Source organism: Urocitellus parryii, chromosome X, assembly GCF_045843805.1.
Source record: "Urocitellus parryii isolate mUroPar1 chromosome X, mUroPar1.hap1, whole genome shotgun sequence".
Taxonomy (NCBI): domain Eukaryota; kingdom Metazoa; phylum Chordata; class Mammalia; order Rodentia; family Sciuridae; genus Urocitellus; species Urocitellus parryii.
This window is the reverse complement of record NC_135547.1, coordinates 93,171,082-93,190,724: the sequence shown is the minus strand read 5'-3', so window position 1 is coordinate 93,190,724 and position 19,643 is coordinate 93,171,082. Positions and strand designations below refer to the sequence as shown.

Genomic DNA, 19,643 nt, shown 5'->3' with positions numbered 1-19,643 from the left:
ATTGGTGGTGTTTCTATATTCAGAAATCACTGGTTCACATGAAATATCTGATATGATTACATTAACTTCCACTGAAGACAAAGAGAGGGAGTGAAATGTTGGGGGTGGGACAATGTGAAACAGGCCTCTATTTTAGAAGGAACTATTCATTCTTTGTCCCAGACTGAAATGTTCATGGATAGCGGAGATATCATTTTGCATTTATTCTAAAGGGACTTCATTTGTCAAACCACATAGGATATTTTTGGGTCTAGAAAATAGCCTGAAGAGCCCCGTGCTGTTTGCTTGATGAGATATTTGATGTTTCAGTGTGACTTTTGACTTCGAGGCATCAACACTCATTTGTCTCATCACCCCAGTGAGTACCTTGGAGGCTCAGAATCCATATGCCCTTCCTGTGCTTGTTTCCTAAGAATTGTAGTCTTACTTGAATTCCAAAATTCCTTCTCTAGCAAAGGTTGGGTTTGCTGGTAGTTCCCACAAAGAATGGGAACTACCACTCTTATCAAAAAGAATGGCAGGAATTTTTATCTGCTGTCCATCATGTGACAGCAAAGTGACCACAACTTTCCCCTGTGTTCTGGCACTCAACAGGCCCACCCTTATTCTCAGGAATCCAACACAAATTCAGGCATGGGAACAAGAGAAAGACAAGAAAAGTTTGACCACAAAAGAGGCTATTAACTTAATTCCATATGAAATTTAAAAGCCAGACTCCCAGAAACCTTCATGTTGACTAATCAGAAGCTCAGTTAAGACAAAAATCCTCCTCCCCCTCTCCTCACAAATGGGAAGGAAGATGACAAGTTTTAAATTCTCCCTACACACACACTTGTTCTCCTTATCTCCTTAGAGGCTCTAAGGCTGTCAAATGTAATCTTTGCAGTTGAATTTTTTGGAGTATGTCCTTGAGTTCTGCAAAGATTAACTCAAAACTTTCTCATAGCTGCCTAGGCTGTGTTATTAACTTGGTTTGTTCCTCATGACTAACAGTCAAGGGTCCTATATGTTTTCTCATACACAGAAGCTAGAGAGAAAAGGGACTTCGTGAAAACAGAAGTGAAATCAGTAGAGAAGGGATCAGGAGAGGGAAAGGGGAGGTATAGGGGGAATGAAAGAATAATTTATGCTATGTGCATAAATGACTGTATCATAATATTACTATGATGTATAATTATAATGCACCAATAAATTTAAAAAAATAAACCCTTAACTTGCTAGGCCATTATTTTGACTAAAGTACCAAACAGTGTCCAAAGAAAGCTCTAGCCAAAAGGCTCTCAACCCTGGCTGCACATTAGGAACTCCTGGAGCTTCAAAACAAAGTGTGGATGCCAGCTCCTATTCCAAAGCTAGTGAATCCAAATCTTGGAAAGTAATGTCATTATGTCAAAAAAAAAAAAAAAAAAGCCATGTGATCCTAATATGCAGGCAGGGTGCAGAACCTCTGCTTTAGACCCTCTGACTTGGCTGAAACGTCACCCCCCTCTTAACTTGAACAAATATGTGTGAAGGATGAGTTGGGATTACTTTCTCAGAAGATTTTTGTTTAATTGGATACACCATTATTCAGCAATGTTAGTCTGTTTTTTTATGCCAGACCAACAGCAGCTGGTTGGCCTTGAGCTAGATGATTTCTGGGCTTTGTGTCATTCTTACTTTTCTCCATGCAGCCTAGTCATAATGCTTTTTGATATGGAACCATTTCAATAAATGGATTCCCCTTCCCGAACTCTTGGTAAGGTCAAAATTCTCCACACTTTGCACACAAAACTTAGGACCATAGGTCCAAGTGACTTACTTCAATCTGCTGAATAAAAGACTCAATCAAATAATTATAACTCTAGTTTTGGTCTCGGAAAATCTGTATTTACTTATATTTAATAAGGTTGGAACAAAAGGTTTTCAATGAAGACTAAAGGATGGCCTTTTGGGGGAAAACACAACAATTTATTGATTGACCTAAGACTAGGCTGGGAAGCAAAATGGTTATTTTTCTTCCCTAAGAAGATAATTTCTTACAATCTTCTGAATGCTTCCTAGAAACCCAAAAGAATAACAAAGCTTTGCAGTGAATGAAGACTGGGTGTATTCTACTTGGTTGGGTTTTTTTCAAGAATAATCACTAGGAGTTTTGTCTAAGCTTTTCCCCTCCAGCATAAAGGATGAGCAAAGGCTTTATACAGACCCAACCAAAGAGTAAACCAACTTAACCTACACACACACACACACACACACACACAGAGAGAGAGAGAGAGAGAGAGAGAGAGAGAGAGGGAGGAAGGTGCACATCTGTAATCCCAGCTACTCAGAGGCTGAAGCAGGTGGATGACAAGCTGAGGGCTGGCCTGGGAAATTTAGTGAAACCCCATCTAAAAAAAAAAAAAAAGCCAACCCCCCCCCAGTCTCATCTTCTAAGTTTATATTGTGTACTGGTCATTACTGAGATAACTATAAAACAAACACTGCTTGATGGTTCTGGGTCTAATCACATGGACAAAATTCCAACCTTCTGCTAAGTGTGGCAGCTGTTGTCTACAACTTGAACCCACAACCTTCTAGGGGCTGAAACCTAAAAAAGCTTATTCTGTGGCTGTGGGGTGCAGGTCTTCTGAAGTCCTTTGCTAGCCTAGTGACCCTGAGGTCTCAGGGGGTTAGGTACATTGTTTAGCTTTTAGCAGACTTACAAAGTCCACAGATGACCATAAAATCATAATGTACTTTACTATGGAAAGGAGAGAGATGAATAAAATGCATTCAATTATCTTATATTAATCTATATGAAACTGCTATTTTGGATTTTGAAAAAATAGTTGAAAATCATCAATCTCATGTGGCTCAACCTCATCAAATAAATTTTTCCTTACTTAAACAAATTACCAGTTAAAACTCTGAAAGTTGTAAAGCTATGACCCATTTTAAAAATAACAATTACCATGGTGGCCCGTGCCTATAGTCCTAACTACTGGGAGGTTGGGAGAGGAGGATCACCTGGGCCCAGGAGTTCAAGGCCAGCCTGGGCAAGAGAGAAATTAACCATGAAAAGTGTGAGTTAGGGGGCTGGGGTTGTGGCTCAGTGGTAGCTTGCCTAGCATGCATGAGGCACTGGGTTTAATCCCCGACACCACATAAAATAAATAAATAAAAAAATAAACAACAACAAAAAAGATGTGAGTTAAGAAGGTTAAATGGCTGATTCATTATGGGTGTATGGTACTAAGACACTAATTTGTCTACCATAGGAAGAAAAATACTCACATTTTGAAGACATTTGTTTTAGAAATTGATTTGCCAACAATGCTAGCACTAAAGCACAGAGATGAGTGGAGAAAAAAACTGTCCCAAGAGTTCTCTCAGTATTTCACCTACCACAGGTGTGGGCAGGCAGAATATTTCACCCAGAAAGAACACAAATTGAAAACCGGTTTCAAACCACATCCACAAATTAAGCTGGTGCAATACTCTCTCCAGATATCCAGAAAATGATACTTGCTGTAAAGACACCTGATTCCTAATCCTATCTAAGATGAAACTTTCTATTGGGTTGAATAATGCTTACTCCGATTTCTCATGTGGCCACTGAATAGCATGCATACATCAGCTCAACGTTTGGAATTTTACTGAGTCTTAAGATGCCTATCTTGTATTTTCTTTGCAGGTTTTATTTTCACATTGAGATCCCTTTCCCTCTGAATACTAGCCTATTGCCTGTTTGGGTTCTTGCTGCTTTTTCTTTCCCTGATAAAAGCATCCTACAAATTTTGGCATTATCTCTAACTCTATGGTGTTATCTCTAACTCTATGGTCTTACTGATCATTTTTCCAGGTAGTGGGCTATCTGGTAGCCCTCAAAAGTTAAATGATTCTTGCAGTGATACCATCGTTTTCTAAACCCCTTCTGTCCTCAGATTAATTTAAAAACAATAGAATAACACAATTTGCCTTTGGTTTTAAACATCCCAGTAACTTCTTTATAAAGATTTCCAGAGAAGAAACTAGAATTCTTTTCCCCACACTGAAATGTTCATGGATATCATTTCTAATCTTCAGTCTAGAAGAAAACACAGGTTGCATAAAGTCAGGGATCCTGATAGGAGAATGCAGTCCTGTAGCCTTCAGTGCCAGGGCCTCCATTCAAATAGCTTTTTCTGTCCCGTTTAACACCAGCATCCCAGAATTCTTGGTGGGCCAATCTCAACTGCCTTCCTTCATGGTCTTTCTTCTAGCCTGTTCTCCCCTGACTTGATGTTCCTCAAGCCAGCTAGACTGGCACTGCTATGTGCTGAGATGAAGCTTCTCATGGGTAGAAAATCCAATACTTGCCCTGCCTTATTCAAAGAGCACGGGTGGATGAATTAAGAGACCATGAAAGCATGCTATTTTTGTGTTTGCTTAACTCTGAAACAGCGCACTACTATGTGAAAAAGTGGGAATAGATCTGCTTTCGTCTTGATTTAGAGACACTCTAGCTTCACCATCTGAGTCTTGGGTTAAATTTTAAGTGTTAAGATAGCTTCAAACCCCAACAAAATAGAAGCATTAGTTCAATCCAGTCAATGCCCCACCTCAAACAACACTGGGGCATGTAGCCATCCTCAACTCCAGGGGCCTACCCCAGCATTTCAGGATTTTGGGGGACAGTCACGCATTTTCCTGAAGAGGAAACACAAGAGGGGTACCCCGGCTTGAAACCTTCTGGTCTCCCATTCCCAGGTCTCGCTCCAGCACTTCCTCAGAGCTGCTCTTTGTTCTCCGACCACCCTCAAGACTCGTGGAGGCTGTGTGGGAGCCTGAGGAGCCATTGGCAGTCACTGTGCTGTCTCCATAGGTCAAGGTGAGGTCACCCTCGGTCAGGATGAAATCAGAATCTTCTTCTCTCAGTGGCTCTTGGTTCTGAAAGGCATAAATAACAACAATAACAATAAAAGTGGGACACTTATATCTTCCTGGGCAGGAGCCCTCCAATCCCAAGTCCTCATCAGCAACTTAGGGGTTATGAAAATTGCCTGCTTGTGCCTCTAGTGCAGTCATGGGATGGAAATTATGTAGTATTATTCAATGCAAAGCACTGTTGTTGGACTTTGAACCAAGACTTTGAGCACCAGCAAGCAGTTTTCATTTCAAATGCCTGGTAGGTCAGGATTAGTGGCAAAATAAAGAAGGGAGACCAGCTCAATTTCAGCTTTTCAGTCCATAAAGACAAGAAGTTATGGGTAAGGTAACTGGGCAATCACTGGAAATAGGTTCCTGGGACTCTTTCTCTAGGTAGGTCTTTCAGGTGGGCCTACAGCCCTACACAAAGCATCCTACACCCACTTTGTTTACATTTGAACTAGTCTTTGCCCTAGTTAGCAATTGAGTAGAGAGGACAAACCATGATTAGCATTTCCTCCATTTTCCCTGTGGTATTTCCACAGAAAAACCCTGATGGAAAGCCTGTCCTCAGGAGCATGAAGCAAATGATAAAGAGGAAGAGTACATTTTATTGAGCTTCTATAACACACTTGCCAGGAACTTCACATAAGCCCTCATTTGATCCTTACCCCTAGATGAAAACCTGAACTAGTGAATCAGTAAAATCTGCCTGAGGTTGTCCAGCTGACAGGAAACAGAGTTAGAATTGATACTGCCTCTAGATTCATTTTTTCCACATAAAGGATGTGAAAAAATCAGCTGTTCAGGAAAAGGACAAGAATAGTATCTCATGCTAAGCAGTAGTTGTAGCAAAACAAACAAGGCTAAACAAGGCAGGCATTAACAAAGTCATAGCCTCTTGAAAGTAACAAATGGTGGGGAGAGTGTCAGGAGACAGAGTAATGTCAGATAAAACCTTTCTCCCTCCAATGGGTTACACCAGCAAAACAAAGGGAGGGTCATGGCTCTGCTGTATTGAAGGTTGTCAAATAATGCAACTTGGATGGCAAACACATCTGAAGTCTCATGTATCCCTCCTCTGTCTGGGATACCACCCTGGTCCATTGCCTGCCCCAAGTGCAACCTGGACATGCCCCCATCTAGATGATAAACTACCAAAGGGCATTGACCTCTTTCCCTCTTCTTGGTGCCCTTCCTTAATGGAACTTATCTCATACGGGTTAAGTATCCGTGTATCTGAAATGCTCTGAACTCAGAAACTTTTTGGAGTGTTGACGTCATAGAAGTCTGATAGTTCTCAAATTTTGTTTCATCACAAAATTATTATAAATATTATCTAAAATTACTTTCAGGCCACACATACAAGGTATATATGAAACATAAATGAATCTTTTTTTTATTTCTTATTTTTTTTTTATTGGTCGTTCATAACATTACATAGTTCTTAATACATCATATTACACGGTTGATTCACGTGGATTATGAACTCCCGCTTTTACCCCGTATACAAATTGCTGTATCACATCAGTTTCCCTTCCATTGATTGACATATTGCCTTTCTAGTGTCTGATGTATTCTGCTGTCTGTCCTATTCTCTACTATCCCCCCTCCCCTCCCCTCCCCTCCCCTTTTCTCTCTCTACCCCTTCTACTGTAAATCATTTCTTCCATTTGTATTATCTTGTCTTGCCCCTCCTTTCCTCTTATATGACATTTTGTATAACCCTGAGGATCGCCTTCCATTTCCATGCAATTTCCCTTCTCACTCCCTTTCCCTCCCACCTCTCATCCCTGTTTAATGTAAATCTTCTTCTCAAGCTCTTCGTCCCTACCCTGTCCTTGTTTACTCCCCTTATATCAAAGGAGTCATTTGGTATTTGTTTTTTAAAGATTGACTAGCTTCACTTAGCATAATCTGCTCTAATGCCATCCATTTCCCTCCAAATTCTATGATTTTGTCATTTTTTAATGCAGAGTAATACTCCATAGTATATAAATGCCACATTTTTTTTATCCATTCATCTATTGAAGGGCATCTAGGCTGGTTCCACAGTCTTGCTATCATGAATTGAGCTGCTATGAACATCGATGTAGCAGTGACCCTGTAGCATGCTCTTGTTAGGGCTTTAGGGAATAGACCGAGAAGGGGAATAGCTGGGTCAAATGGTGGTTCCATTCCCAGCTTTCCGAGAAATCTCCATACTGCTTTCCAAATTGGCTGCACCAATTTGCAGTCCCACCAGCAATGAACAAGAGTGCCCTTTTCCCCGCATCCTCTCCAGCACTTATTGTTGTTTGACTTCCTAATGGCTGCCAGTCTTACTGGAGTGAGATGGTATCTTAGGGTAGTTTTGATTTGCATTTCTCTGACTGCTAGCGATGGTGAGCATTTTTTCATGTACTTGTTGATTGATTGTATGTCCTCCTCTGAGAAGTGTCTGTTCAGGTCCTTGGCCCATTTATTGATTGGGTTATTTGTTATCTTATTGTCTAATTTTTTGAGTTCTTTGTATATTCTGGTTATTAGGGCTCTATCTGAAGTGTGTGGAGTAAAGATTTGTTCCCAGGATGTAGGCTCCCTGTTTATCTCTCTTATTGTTTCTTTTGCTGAGAAAAAACTTTTTAGTTTGAGTAAGTCCCATTTGTTGATTCTATTTGTTAACTCTAGCGCTATGGGTGTCCTATTGAGGAATTTGGAGCCCGATCCCACAGCGTGTAGATCATAACCAACTTTTTCTTCTATCAGATGCCATGTCTCTGATTTAATATCAAGCTCCTTGATCCATTTTGAGTTAACTTTTGTGCATGGCGAGAGATAGGGATTCAGATTCATTTTGGTGCAAATGGATTTCCAGTTTTCCCAGCACCATTTGTTGAAGATGCTATCCTTCCTCCATTGCATGCTTTTAGCCCCTTTATCAAAAATAAGATAGTTGTAGTTTTGTGGATTGGTTACTGTGTCCTCTATTCTGTACCATTGGTCCACCCGCCTGTTTTGGTACCAGTACCATGCTGTTTTTGTTACTATTGCTCTGTAGTATAGTTTGAAGTCTGGTATCGCTATACCGCCTGATTCACACTTCCTGCTTAGTATTGTTTTTGCTATTCTGGGTCTTTTATTATTCCATATGAATTTCATGATTCTTTTATCGATTTCTACAAGATATGCTGTTGGGATTTTGATTGGCATTGCATTGAACTTATATAGGACTTTTGGTAATATCGCCATTTTGATGATGTTAGTTCTGCCTATCCATGAGCAGGGTATATTTTTCCATCTTCTAAGGTCTTCTTCTATGTCTTTCTTTAGGGTTCTGTAATTTTCATTGTATAAATCTTTCACCTCTTTTGTTAGGTTGATTCCCAAATATTTTATTTTTTGGGGGGATATTGTGAATGGAGTAGTTGTCCTCATTTCCGTTTCAGAGGATTTGTCGCTGATATACAGGAATGCCTTTGATTTATGCGTGTTGATCTTATATCCTGCCACTTTGCTGAATTCATTTATTAGCTCTAATAGCTTCTTTGTAGACCCTTTTGGGTCTGCTAGGTATAGAATCATATCATCTGCAAATAGTGATAATTTAAGTTCTTCTTTTCCTATTTTTATGCCTTTAAAAATATGGAACGCTTCACAAATTTGCGTGTCATCCTTGCGCAGGGGCCATGCTAATCTTCTCTGTATCGTTCCAATTTTAGTATATGTGCTGCCGAAGCGAGCACAATAAATGAATCTTGTGTTTAGACTTGGTCTCACACCCAAGATATTTCATTACATATATGCAAATATTAAAAAAAATCTAAGTTCTGAGATCTAAAACACTTTTGGTCCTAAGTCTTTTGGTCAAGGGACACTCATCCTGTAGTAGGTGCTACATGAATGCTTGGTAAACACATTGAGCTAAGAGGATTCCTGGGTTGAGTCTTTCTCACTTCTCTCCCAGTGCATCTCCTGTGTATTTACTGGTGACAAGCACATGCTTGTTTTCTGCATTGTTTGTCAGTGATGTCAACTTACTTCTCCATACACAGTGCACAATGTGACTCCACATAACCCTGTGAGTGCTCTAGCATTTTTAACAGGCAAACACACAATTCCACTTCACTTGCTGCCTCAAATACCCACTGGAAGGAGGCAGGATAGAGATGCATGACAAAAAACAAATTCTGTACTCAGGCTGATATTTAGAGCACAGTTCTAAAACTTGCTCCAAACTCCCAAATTTCTTCCTCTGCCTTAGTGTTCAGAAAGCCCTGAAGCTCAATCTATCTTCTGATAGTTTTAACAACAAATGACATCATGTGCCCCATTTGGGTTTCCAGCTCCCAGGGAGTCCTCTTTCCTTGTCTTAGCATGTCCCAGTTCTACCATTCAGACATGTGCTATGTAATGGTTTTGTCCATCTTTTCAAAATATTTAGCTATCAATTTTCAGGGAAATAGTTCTGATACATACTTTACTGTTTCAAGGTTTAAAGCCAAAAAGGGATAGAGAGGAATACAGATCAACTACATGTGAGGATAATTCTACAAATGAAGGAAAGCCCACATAGCACCCTGGACATGAACTTCAGTGTGGCCTGATTATTCTTATAGAGGAACACAGGGACAAAATTCACTGGTGGGAGAAAATAAGACTGGATACTGACCCATTCCATTTATGACACCCACCAGCCCAGATAGTACCTAAGGAAAAGTCATTCAGAAACAAAGACATCTTGAGACCCAGTTGGAGAGTGACTCCTATATCAAAGCTGAAGGAGGGCTGGGGATGTGGCTCAGTGGTAGAGCACTTGCCTAGCACCTGTGAGGCACTGGGTTCAATCCTCAGCATCACATAAAATTAAATAAATAAACAAAATAAAAGTATTGTGTGCATCTACAACTAAAAACATTTAAAAAAAAAAGCTTAATGAGTGTCACATAAAGCTGATGAAACCAACCCACTCCCTGGAATTCTAGGTGATAGGATCCATGGAACTTTAGGAAGCTGAAGGTGTATATCATTATATAACTAGTTGTCTAGTAAAGGCTGCTATAAAAATGCAGGGAAATAACCCTAAAAACAAGTGTGTTGTGGGAATTTGTACACTGAAAATAACCATAGGTCTCTTTTTAAAATATTTATTTTTTAGTTTTAAGTGGACACAACAAGTAAGGATCAAATTCAGTGCCTCAAGCATGCCAGGCGAGCACTCTACCACCGAGCCCCAAACATAGGTCTCTTCAAAAGTGGAAGAACACTGTTTTCTTGGTGGATAACAAACCTAATTAGTCTGGAGTTTGTAGAAATAATGAACATCCTACATACCTCCAAATAAACTTGACCAAGTATAAAACACCCTAGGTGATGGGTGAGAACCACATAACAAGTATCAAAACAGCCACAAGAACTCTGAGTGAGAGACTCTCACCCAGCACTCCACTCCACAGGGAGCCCCTCCGTCTCTCTCAACTTTGGTTTCCTCAACTGCTAACTCTGAAAAGATCCTTTGCTCCCATTCACTCAGCAGCAGTCCTCACTGTATCTGGAGCTGGCTGAGACCCTGGGCAGGACCCCAGCACAAAAGGCCAGCAGCAGCATTGAGGGTGGTTGTTCCTGGTAGCCCAAGTCAACCCATCTTAAGTTGGCTGTGACAAGTCCAGAGCCCAAACATTATTCTGGAAAGCAAACCTTGAGTAGTCTCTTGAACTGGTGAGAGAAGCACTTTAAAGGTATATAACTGTAAATGACATCATGTGCCCCATTTGGCTGAGTTTATGCTGAGTCCAAACTAGTACTGATATCCCTTATCTATGAACAAGGGAATAGTTAGTAAACTTTTGATTAGAAAATATTTTTAAGGTATAATTAGTTGGAGCTTCATTAGTGGAAGATGCAATGGTGGCACGTCAGCACACTTTGTCTCAGTGATGACATGCCTTCAAGTGGTCACAATTCCACTTTAAACAGATATGCAAACCATTTAGCCTTCAGAATTAACATGACCTTTCTTATACACAGTAGTGCTGGATAAGAAATTTTAAAACTAACTTTTTAATCCGTTGGTTTGAGTCCTTCTGATACAAAATAACACTAGCATTATTGTTTAGGCTGATCGATATTATATTAAAAGTTACCATTATTGTTAAAAACCACTTTATAAAGCAAGAATAATTCTGGGAAAATGATAATCTCACCATTTTACTGAAGGTGTTTTTTTGTGCTTGTTTGTCAGTACTGGGAACAAATTCAGGGCCTCATACATGCTAGGCACATGCTCTACCACTGAGCTACAGTATCCCTATCCTCACTATCCATTATTTTCTAATCTGAAAACAGTTTATCACATGTGGCACAAGATTTATTATTATTATTATTATTATTATTATTATCATTAATTTTATTTATTTATTTTAGAATTGGAAATTTAACCCAGGGGTGTTTTACCACTGATTACATCCCCATCCTTTTTAAAAATTTTGAGACAGGGTCTCACTAAGTTGCTTAGGGCCTCACCAAGTTGCTGAGGCTGGTCTTGGATTTATGATACCCCCACCTCAGCTTCCCAAACTGCTGGGATTACAGGCATATGCCATTGTGCCTGGCGGATTTTCATTTTTATATGGGGAGGTCCTGAGGATGCTGGAGGGCTCAACTGTCTTTAAGAGAAGGAGACATTCATGAATGCTGTTCTCACATTTGGTGAAAATTCAAAGAAAAGGTCAGGGTAGAACTGCATTCTCACCAGGCAGAACCTGCTTCCCCAAGGAGGCAGCTCAGCTGGCTTTGAAGGTGTAGAGTTCTGTCATTTGGCCTTTTCAACAGTTGCTTTCCTCTGAAGGGGGTAAGCAGAGGCCCTGGAGGCTTTGGGATGACAGCTACACAGAACTACTGTGCTCACTGATTGCATAGTAGCAGTGGGTTACAATACTTGGTAACTTGGCAGTTGTAATCCCGGTAAAAGATTTCTCTTATTACTGTGCAAAGAATATAAACATATGTAAATTTGCCATTTCTAATCATCTTATTATACAAGGAAAATATGAAGCTATAGAGGTATGAGTGTGATTGGTTTCTTCTTCCTAGGTAAGAGGCTTCCCTGGCAGAGTGAGCAGGAGGAACACCATACTGACATGCTGTACTTACGTCATACACCTGGGGACTAGTCAGACATCGGGCCAGCAAACCACACCAGGCGGGAAGAGTGGTGGTTAGAGGGGGGCCGCTGTGTGTGAGGATGGGCTTCAAGTAACTTTAAAAAGAGAATTAAGGATAAATGGCTGCAAGGGAAACACATGCACAACAAAATTTGTTTAAAAATCCCCAAAAGTAAACTGTCCTACATTCTACCCACAAAAAGCTTTCTTTCTCTCCTTTTTATCAGTACAACCTAGGAAATACTTGTACCTGCAACAGTATACCTCATTAGGCTTAAATGGTAACTAGTAACTCACAGGTTGGTGATTTCCAATTGTCAGTTAAAAAGAATATTTGATTGATTAGAACACACTTATGACTTTGTTTTAGTTCCAATTAGCATTTCAGATTTTGACACACACCACTCAGATCTTGGAAAAAGGAGATAGTGTCCCTGGGGAGCAGGTACTGCAGAGTCTCCTCTGCCCTTGTTCTCTGTAAGTATCCTTGTTAAGCCACTCTAACTACAGGGCATACAGTGGAGATGTTTGAGTTGGGCAGGACCTCAAAGGCAACCTGAGGCTACTATAAAAGAGAAAACTGAGACTTGGCATGGTGAAATTATTTCAGTAAGGTTATTTAGACCATAAATCTCCCAACTTCCCATTATAGAGAACCAGCCACTTTTTTCCCAGACTCTTAACACAGGGCTTCTTTACCTTGACACTATTGATATTTGGGACTAGGTCATTTTTTGTTGTGGCAGGAAGTTGAGCACCTTCTCTGTTACCCACTAGATGCCAGCAGCACCCTTATTCCCCTCCCCAAGTTATGACAATAACTTTGTCTCCAAAAATTGCCAAATGTCCCACAGGAGGCAAACACAGGCTTGGTCAAGACCACTGCTGTAACATAAAGGTCAACTGATGTGCAGAGAGCTCAGGGTGCATCAGTTAATGACTATCTGTGAGGCCAAATACATAGCCCTATATTGGAAGCACCAAGAAACACTTGCCCCATTATGAAAGAGGCCCATTCTAAGATCTGTATCCTAAGCAATGTGGAAAAGTTGGACTCTCATATGGCCACCACAGGGATGGACAAGAGACTTTAATGGAAGACAAGAAGATGTCCCAGTGGTCTGTGCCTAAGAGAACAGGCTGTTCAGTGCACCCCCAATTCTTGCCTTCATTTAGAGCAGCACACATGGAAGAAGCTTTCTCCAAGGAGGAAATGGAAGAGGGACACAGAGGTATGCTTCTAGTTGGGAATTACTTAATGAAGAAGGATGGACATGAGGGCTCTGCTGGAGCTCTTTACAGACAAAACGAGCTGTCTTTTGGCTGCTGTTCTTTAATCACAGTCCTGGGGACAAGTGCAGGACAGGAGGAAATCACTCAGTTTGGGATTAGCCCCTACAGGTCTATCAGTTTTCTCCTGTCCTACTCAGAAGATGACAGGGGCTCTGATCTGTACAATGATGAAAAGTCAAGAGTCAAGGCTAGGGTTGTGGCTCAGTGGTAGAGCGCTTGCCTAGCATGTGTGAGGCACTGGGTTTGATTCTCAGCACTACGTATAAATAAATAAATGAATAAAATAAAGGTCCACTAACAACTAAAAGTATATATAAAAGTAATTTTTTAAAAAGAGTCAAGGGGCAGCCAGTAAGCCCCACTTCCCCAATCCAGAAGGCCTAAAACAACTTCCTTAAAAAGATTAGTAAATAAATATACATACTTTAAAATACTCAACTGTTGGAAGGGCAAAAAAAAAAATAATAACATTAAACTTCTCTTTCCTGCACTAGTTGATCTGGTAACTGACATTAAATCTTTATATTAACACATTTTTCCTATTTCTTGATTTACAAGCTATAGTCTGAAGCTTTAAGTCCTTCCTATGAAGAATGATAAACTTAAGTCATTAATACTCCTTGTCTCTTCTTTCCAATTTCTATTATAATTAATTTTACACTAAAGATATGCTTTCTCTTTTATAACTAATACATAAATTCTCTATTTTTTTCTATAGAATAAATGAAGTGTTAGAAACCAATAAAGCAACATTTGTAATAATATCAGAGGGCCAAGGATGTAGCTCAATTGTAGAGCACTTACCTAACATGCATAAGGTGCTAGGTTCCATCTCTAGCACATACAAAAATGCAATAATGTCACTGTATGAATATTATTCACTGTATAACCAGTGGTTATAGTAATATAAAATGAAAAATAATAATTTGTCATCTAAACTTTGTCAAAAGAGAACTCTAAAGTGTGTTGCTAAATAAAGAATTTTTCATTTTTTTTCTAAATTATAACAGTTTCTCCAGCATTGTCCCATTTTTAGGCTATTTTTTGTCTGATCCATAAGTTATTTTTCTTATATGTTATAGGGTCTAGATGGTACTAAACTTTCTGAATTCTTGCACATCTGGAAACTACACTCCTTATTCTCTCAGTTGTGATTGAGAGTTTAGGGGTAGAATTGTAGGTCTAGACTTTTCATCATAGAACTTTGAAGACATCGTTCGATGGTTTTCTAATATACAATGAGAAGTCTCTGGTTCTTTGCCTGTCTTTTCTCTTTGAAAGCCTTAAAAGTTCTATCTTTTCCTTTTGTTGTTATGAAATCCCCCCAGAATATGTCCATCCTACTCACACTCTTGGTGAGCTCTTATACTTAGAGACAAGTATATTCCTTAGTAATGGGAATTTTTCTTCTATTATTCCTTTGGTATATCTTTTCCTCCATAGTCACCATCTTTCCCTTTCAGATCCTAAGTGATCTGGACCATCTGTGTCTAAACTCCACATCTTGACACTCTTCTCTTACATTTTTCTGACTTTCTGTTCTAATTCTTTAAGTTTTTTTTCCCTCAACTTTATCGTCCAAATCAACAATTCAGTCGTCACCACACTCAAGTTGTAATAATTAAATTTCTATTGTTAATTTCAGAAATCTTTAAATTTCCAAGAACTTCTTATTTGATTTACTCAATTTTCTAATAATCTACTCTTACAATAACGAGCCTAAGGCCACCAAAGAAGAAAATGTGAACACCCAAGGCTTTAGGTTGGGACCCTACACAAAAGGCAAAGAGAAAATATCTAACCCTCAGAGAACTCAAGCCCAGCTTCAAATCACCTTTATTCCTAAATTCATTAAGATGATCTGAAATTGCTTGCCCACAACCTGACCACTCGGCAGACATAAGCTTAAATCATCTCTGAAGGATGATGACCTCATCCAGAGCATCTCAGATTATCTAGAGTTTTTCATTGTCCATGTCTATCACTCAGAAAAAAAAACCAGATGCACAGAAGATAAAGAATAAAGCTTCTAGAAGATAACACAGGAAACTGGCTTCAAAGATACTAATCAGAACAGAAAAGATCAATCAATTGGATTAGGCCTTTTGTTCATCAAAAGATAGTTTTTAAGGGGAACAGGCAAGTTACAGAGTGGAGAAGGAGGAGAGGAAAAGGGGAAGTACTGGAGAATGAATTGAAGCAAATATGTTATGTGAATATGTCACAATTAATCCCATTATTATGCATAATTATACATAATAGTAAAAAAACAAAGTGGGTGAAGGTATTTTTATCATACATAATTAGCAAAAGACTCATATCCAGAACATAAAGAACTCTCACACAATATTAAGAAAAAAGCAGACAACCGAAGATAAAACAGGGCAAGATGCTTGAATGGGTACTTTATAAAGGAATATATTGAATAGCCAGTAAATGTATGAAAAAGTGCTCAACCCTATTAGTTATCAGAGAAATGTAAATTAAAGCCACAATGAGATATCATTACAAAACCACTAGAATATCGAAAATTAAAAAGACTGATGATATCAATTGTTGATGAAAATATGGAGTAACTAGAGCTCTCATAGACTAGTGATTGAATGTGTAAGGTAGTATCACCATTTTGGAAAACTTGGTACTAGCTTTTGAAATTAAACCTACACACATCCTATGCCCCAACAATTTTACTCCTGTGTATATTCCCAACAAAACATTTGCATAATACATCAAAGATGTATATAAGAATGTTCATAGCAGTATTTTCACAGCAGTTCCAAAGGGGGAATCTTGAGTGTTCATCAACAATACAATTGTGACATAGGCACACAATGAAATACTATGTAGCAATGAGAGCAAATGAACTAGGGCTACAAACATCACACAGATGAATCGTACAAACAAGTCAGACACTACACACACACACACACACACACACACACACACACAAAATTCTCATTTACATTATGTTGTAAAACAGGTAAAACTATTAAGTGTTGCTAGAAGTCAGAAGAGTGGCTATGTACGGGGTGGAAGAAAGGGAGTAATGGAGTTATGGCATGAGAGAAGCTGGTAATTTTGTTTCTTGACTGGTTTGGTATCAAATTAAAATGATAATTTGCAAAGCACTTATGACTTATATACTTGTGCATCTGTTATATTTCAACAAAAATTTTTCGAGCATTTTCAATGTCTCCCAAAACTATCTATAAAAAGCCATCTGCCCATTTGATCACTATGTGAATGTAAAAAAAAAAATCATGTAAGTTTAACATTTTGGTTTTTAATTTTCACCTGGGACCAAGGATAGGGTCTGCCATGCATGTGGCCCAGTTATACCACTGAGATCAGACTTGGCCAAGTTCAACCAACAGCAATCACACCCACCCCCATGGATTAATTGCTAAAGCTCCATTTTCCTTTCTGACTAAAGCATGGCTCACTGTGTAATTTTAACGAATTAACTTATAAAGGTGAAATTCCCCTGGGCACAAAGCTCTCGAAAGCCATAAGTCAACCAGGCTGCGGGCTGGCTACTCTAACAAAAAGCAACCACACCTCTTGGCCAGAGGATGCTTGCCAGGACTACCTACAGTTGAATGATCAATGTATGTGTCCCAAGACAGGATTGAGTATACCTGTTCCAAGCATTCATCTTTCTTTACTCATCAGAACTCATTCACTGACAAGTCAACAAGTGAATTTCACTGTCAATGTATTATGAACATGGGATGCCACTTAAAAGGATACTTGTGGTCAAAGCTGTACCACAGCCTGAATATCCATGCACTCTCCTGCTTTGTACGGTTTCCTCCAGCAGAATCTGGACCATCCTAGGAACAAACAAGAGGACACATATTTAGTTGCAGAAAAAGGATCTGAAAGATAGTGGGGGAACTTCTTTTTAAACTGTAACATTTTTTGCAGTGCTGAGAAGGAAACAGGGCTTGGGGCATGCTAGACTCTACCACCAAGCTATATACCCCCAGCCTATGAACTATAAGTTTATAAATCTAGAATACATTATCAAATATTCATGCTACCAAAGCTTCAAATATATATTGAAAGGTAATACTTTAGCAGAAACTGAGTAAACCCAAAGACAGAAAGGTTTGGTTAGTTCTGTGGGTAGATCAACTGAATATTGGTAAAAAAATTTCTTCTGGTATTTTTATTGTACTTTTCTCCTCAAAGTGCCTTTTAATTAGTAATTAAATATTAAATAATTACATAGTTCTAAAATAGTCTAGATCTTTGCAAGTCAAAAATCAATATACAGCAAATATTAAAGAAAGCTTCTATAAAAACAACTTTCCAGGTTCCTTCAAGGTTGACCTAGAAATGCCACACTTTTTGTTGAGTTTCCTGACCAGCTAATCAAAGGGTTCTCTGAAGGTCCCTCCCAGGTACTTCAGGTTATCTGGTAACTTGTTTCCCTTCCAGCTTTAGGGAAATGGGGCTAGCAGGCAGGGGAAAAGCACCAGAACTAGAAAATCTGATACTTTATTTACCCTGAAGTAGCAAATTCCTTGTTATTCCAACTCAACCATCCTCATCATTTAACTTTGAAAGTAACCTGAAAAATCAGACATTAATTTGAGGTTTGGAAAGTCTGTTCTGTGCAAGTATTATAAGAACCACAGATAATATAAAAATCAGGTTGAGCTGGGCGTGGTGACACATACCTGTAATCCCAGCAGCTTCGGAGACTGAGGCAGCCTCAGCAATGGCAAGGCCCTAAGCAACTGAGTGAGACCCTGTCTCTAAATAAAATACAAAATAGTGCTGGGGATATGGCTCAGTGGTCGAGTGCCCCTGAGTTCAATCCCTGATTCTCCCTGCCCCCGCCAAAAAAAAAAAAATCAGGTTGATAGTACAGTACAGCAAGCAGATCAGCAGAAAGGAGAAAGGGACAGCAAGGGAAGGTACTGGGGGATGAGACTGATAAAATTATATCATGTGTACATGTGAGTATGGCATAATGCATCCCAATATTATGTGTAATTATAATGTACCAATACAGATTCAAAGTAAAAATAGGGATAGAAACAGAAGTGATGCATGGCAATAAGACCCCAAAAGTGCCATTTGGTCACTGTTATTGTTTTATAATAGAATGAAAAACAAAAGAGTCCTCATCTTTGTATTTTAAATAATAACCTGAATTTAGGGCATTAAAATGGGCTTTTCTGTGGGAACAAATTGGGTTGCCTTCAGTAGTTTCAGGGTACTAATGCGATTGTATGCTGCTGGATGACAAGCTCTGAAAATACACAGTGCTGGTGAAGCACAGGCATTTTAATCATAACACTCTTTAATATTATTGTGAGAGGAAACTCTGCAAGTGAAGGGCAATTAACAATAACCAAAGAAAATTTGAACTAAAAACCACAAGTAATCCCAAGTCACAGTGCATGTAAATTATACCTGCAACAGGGACACCAAATATTAACTGGAGATCATTCAAAAGATAAGCATATAGGTGAGTAGGAGGAGAGAAATTAGCAAGCACTATTTAAATTCCAAAAGTTCCAACAAAATTATTTTTAAAAATAGAGTCCCCCTGATAATTGAGGAATGTTCAGAGATGGATAGGGAAATGTGCCCTTCTATGCATGAGGAAACATAAATAAGGAGAGATCACAGAGGCCAATTATTTTACAGTTTTAAAATCATGTGGAAGAAAAAGGGCACAGAAATGTTTCCATTTGCTGACAACAATCCTTCCTTTAGGTAACTGATTGCTAACTAATGACAACTCTAGGAAGATTTCAAAATGCCACATGAGTCAGTAGAAAAGTGATAGATAACCTTTCTGTAGGGCATATATATTTATCTTTATGGAAAAATTAAATGGTTCTTTATAAAGTGACAGACTCTAGAATTTTATAAAAGAAATAAAAAAAACCTAGCAAAATGATAAACATGATCAGGAAGGACACTATAAAGCATTGGAGAAACCCCTGAGGCTGGTTTATTCAACTCCTCTTAAATCAACAATAAAAACCATCACCCCTACTCTATCATTTTAGCCTCTGCAAAATCACAATGAAGTTATTAACCCCTGGAACACTTAAGCTCTTGCCCTCTCACCTCAAGGAAGCTACAGAGATTTCTGTAAGCCCCCAAAAGGGACAATTAAAACTAATAAAGCCAGACAAAGGCTTCTATTTGAGAATAAACTTACAAAAGATCTTCTCAGGTCACAAAGAGATATATATCCCTACAATCTACAAATAAGAGAAAGTGACCTCAGATTCTGTAGCAAAACCTGAATTTAGAAAAAAAAAAGAGAGATGACTCTGAGAAGGGTAAATTCAGGACAAACCTAAAAGT

General features: G+C 38.9%; 1 protein-coding gene and 1 non-coding gene across 2 annotated transcripts in view; both read right to left on the bottom strand.

Annotated features, from left to right (window-relative positions):
- Positions 1–2,716: 2,716 nt before the first annotated feature.
- The window catches only part of Slc9a7 (solute carrier family 9 member A7), a 138,957-nt gene continuing 122,030 nt past the window's right edge, over positions 2,717–19,643 (bottom strand). Inside the window, exons 15-17 of the mRNA XM_026413741.2 lie at positions 17,058–17,140; positions 12,004–12,109; positions 2,717–4,893 (exon numbers count right to left, since the gene is read on the bottom strand). Coding sequence (XP_026269526.1) covers positions 4,642–4,893; positions 12,004–12,109; positions 17,058–17,140 — 441 coding nt within the window. The 3' untranslated portion in view covers positions 2,717–4,641. The remainder of the gene's footprint in view (positions 4,894–12,003; positions 12,110–17,057; positions 17,141–19,643) is intronic.
- On the bottom strand, positions 8,491–8,597 carry LOC113200350 (U6 spliceosomal RNA). Its single transcript, XR_003303040.1, has one exon. It is a non-coding gene; the product is annotated as a U6 spliceosomal RNA (small nuclear RNA).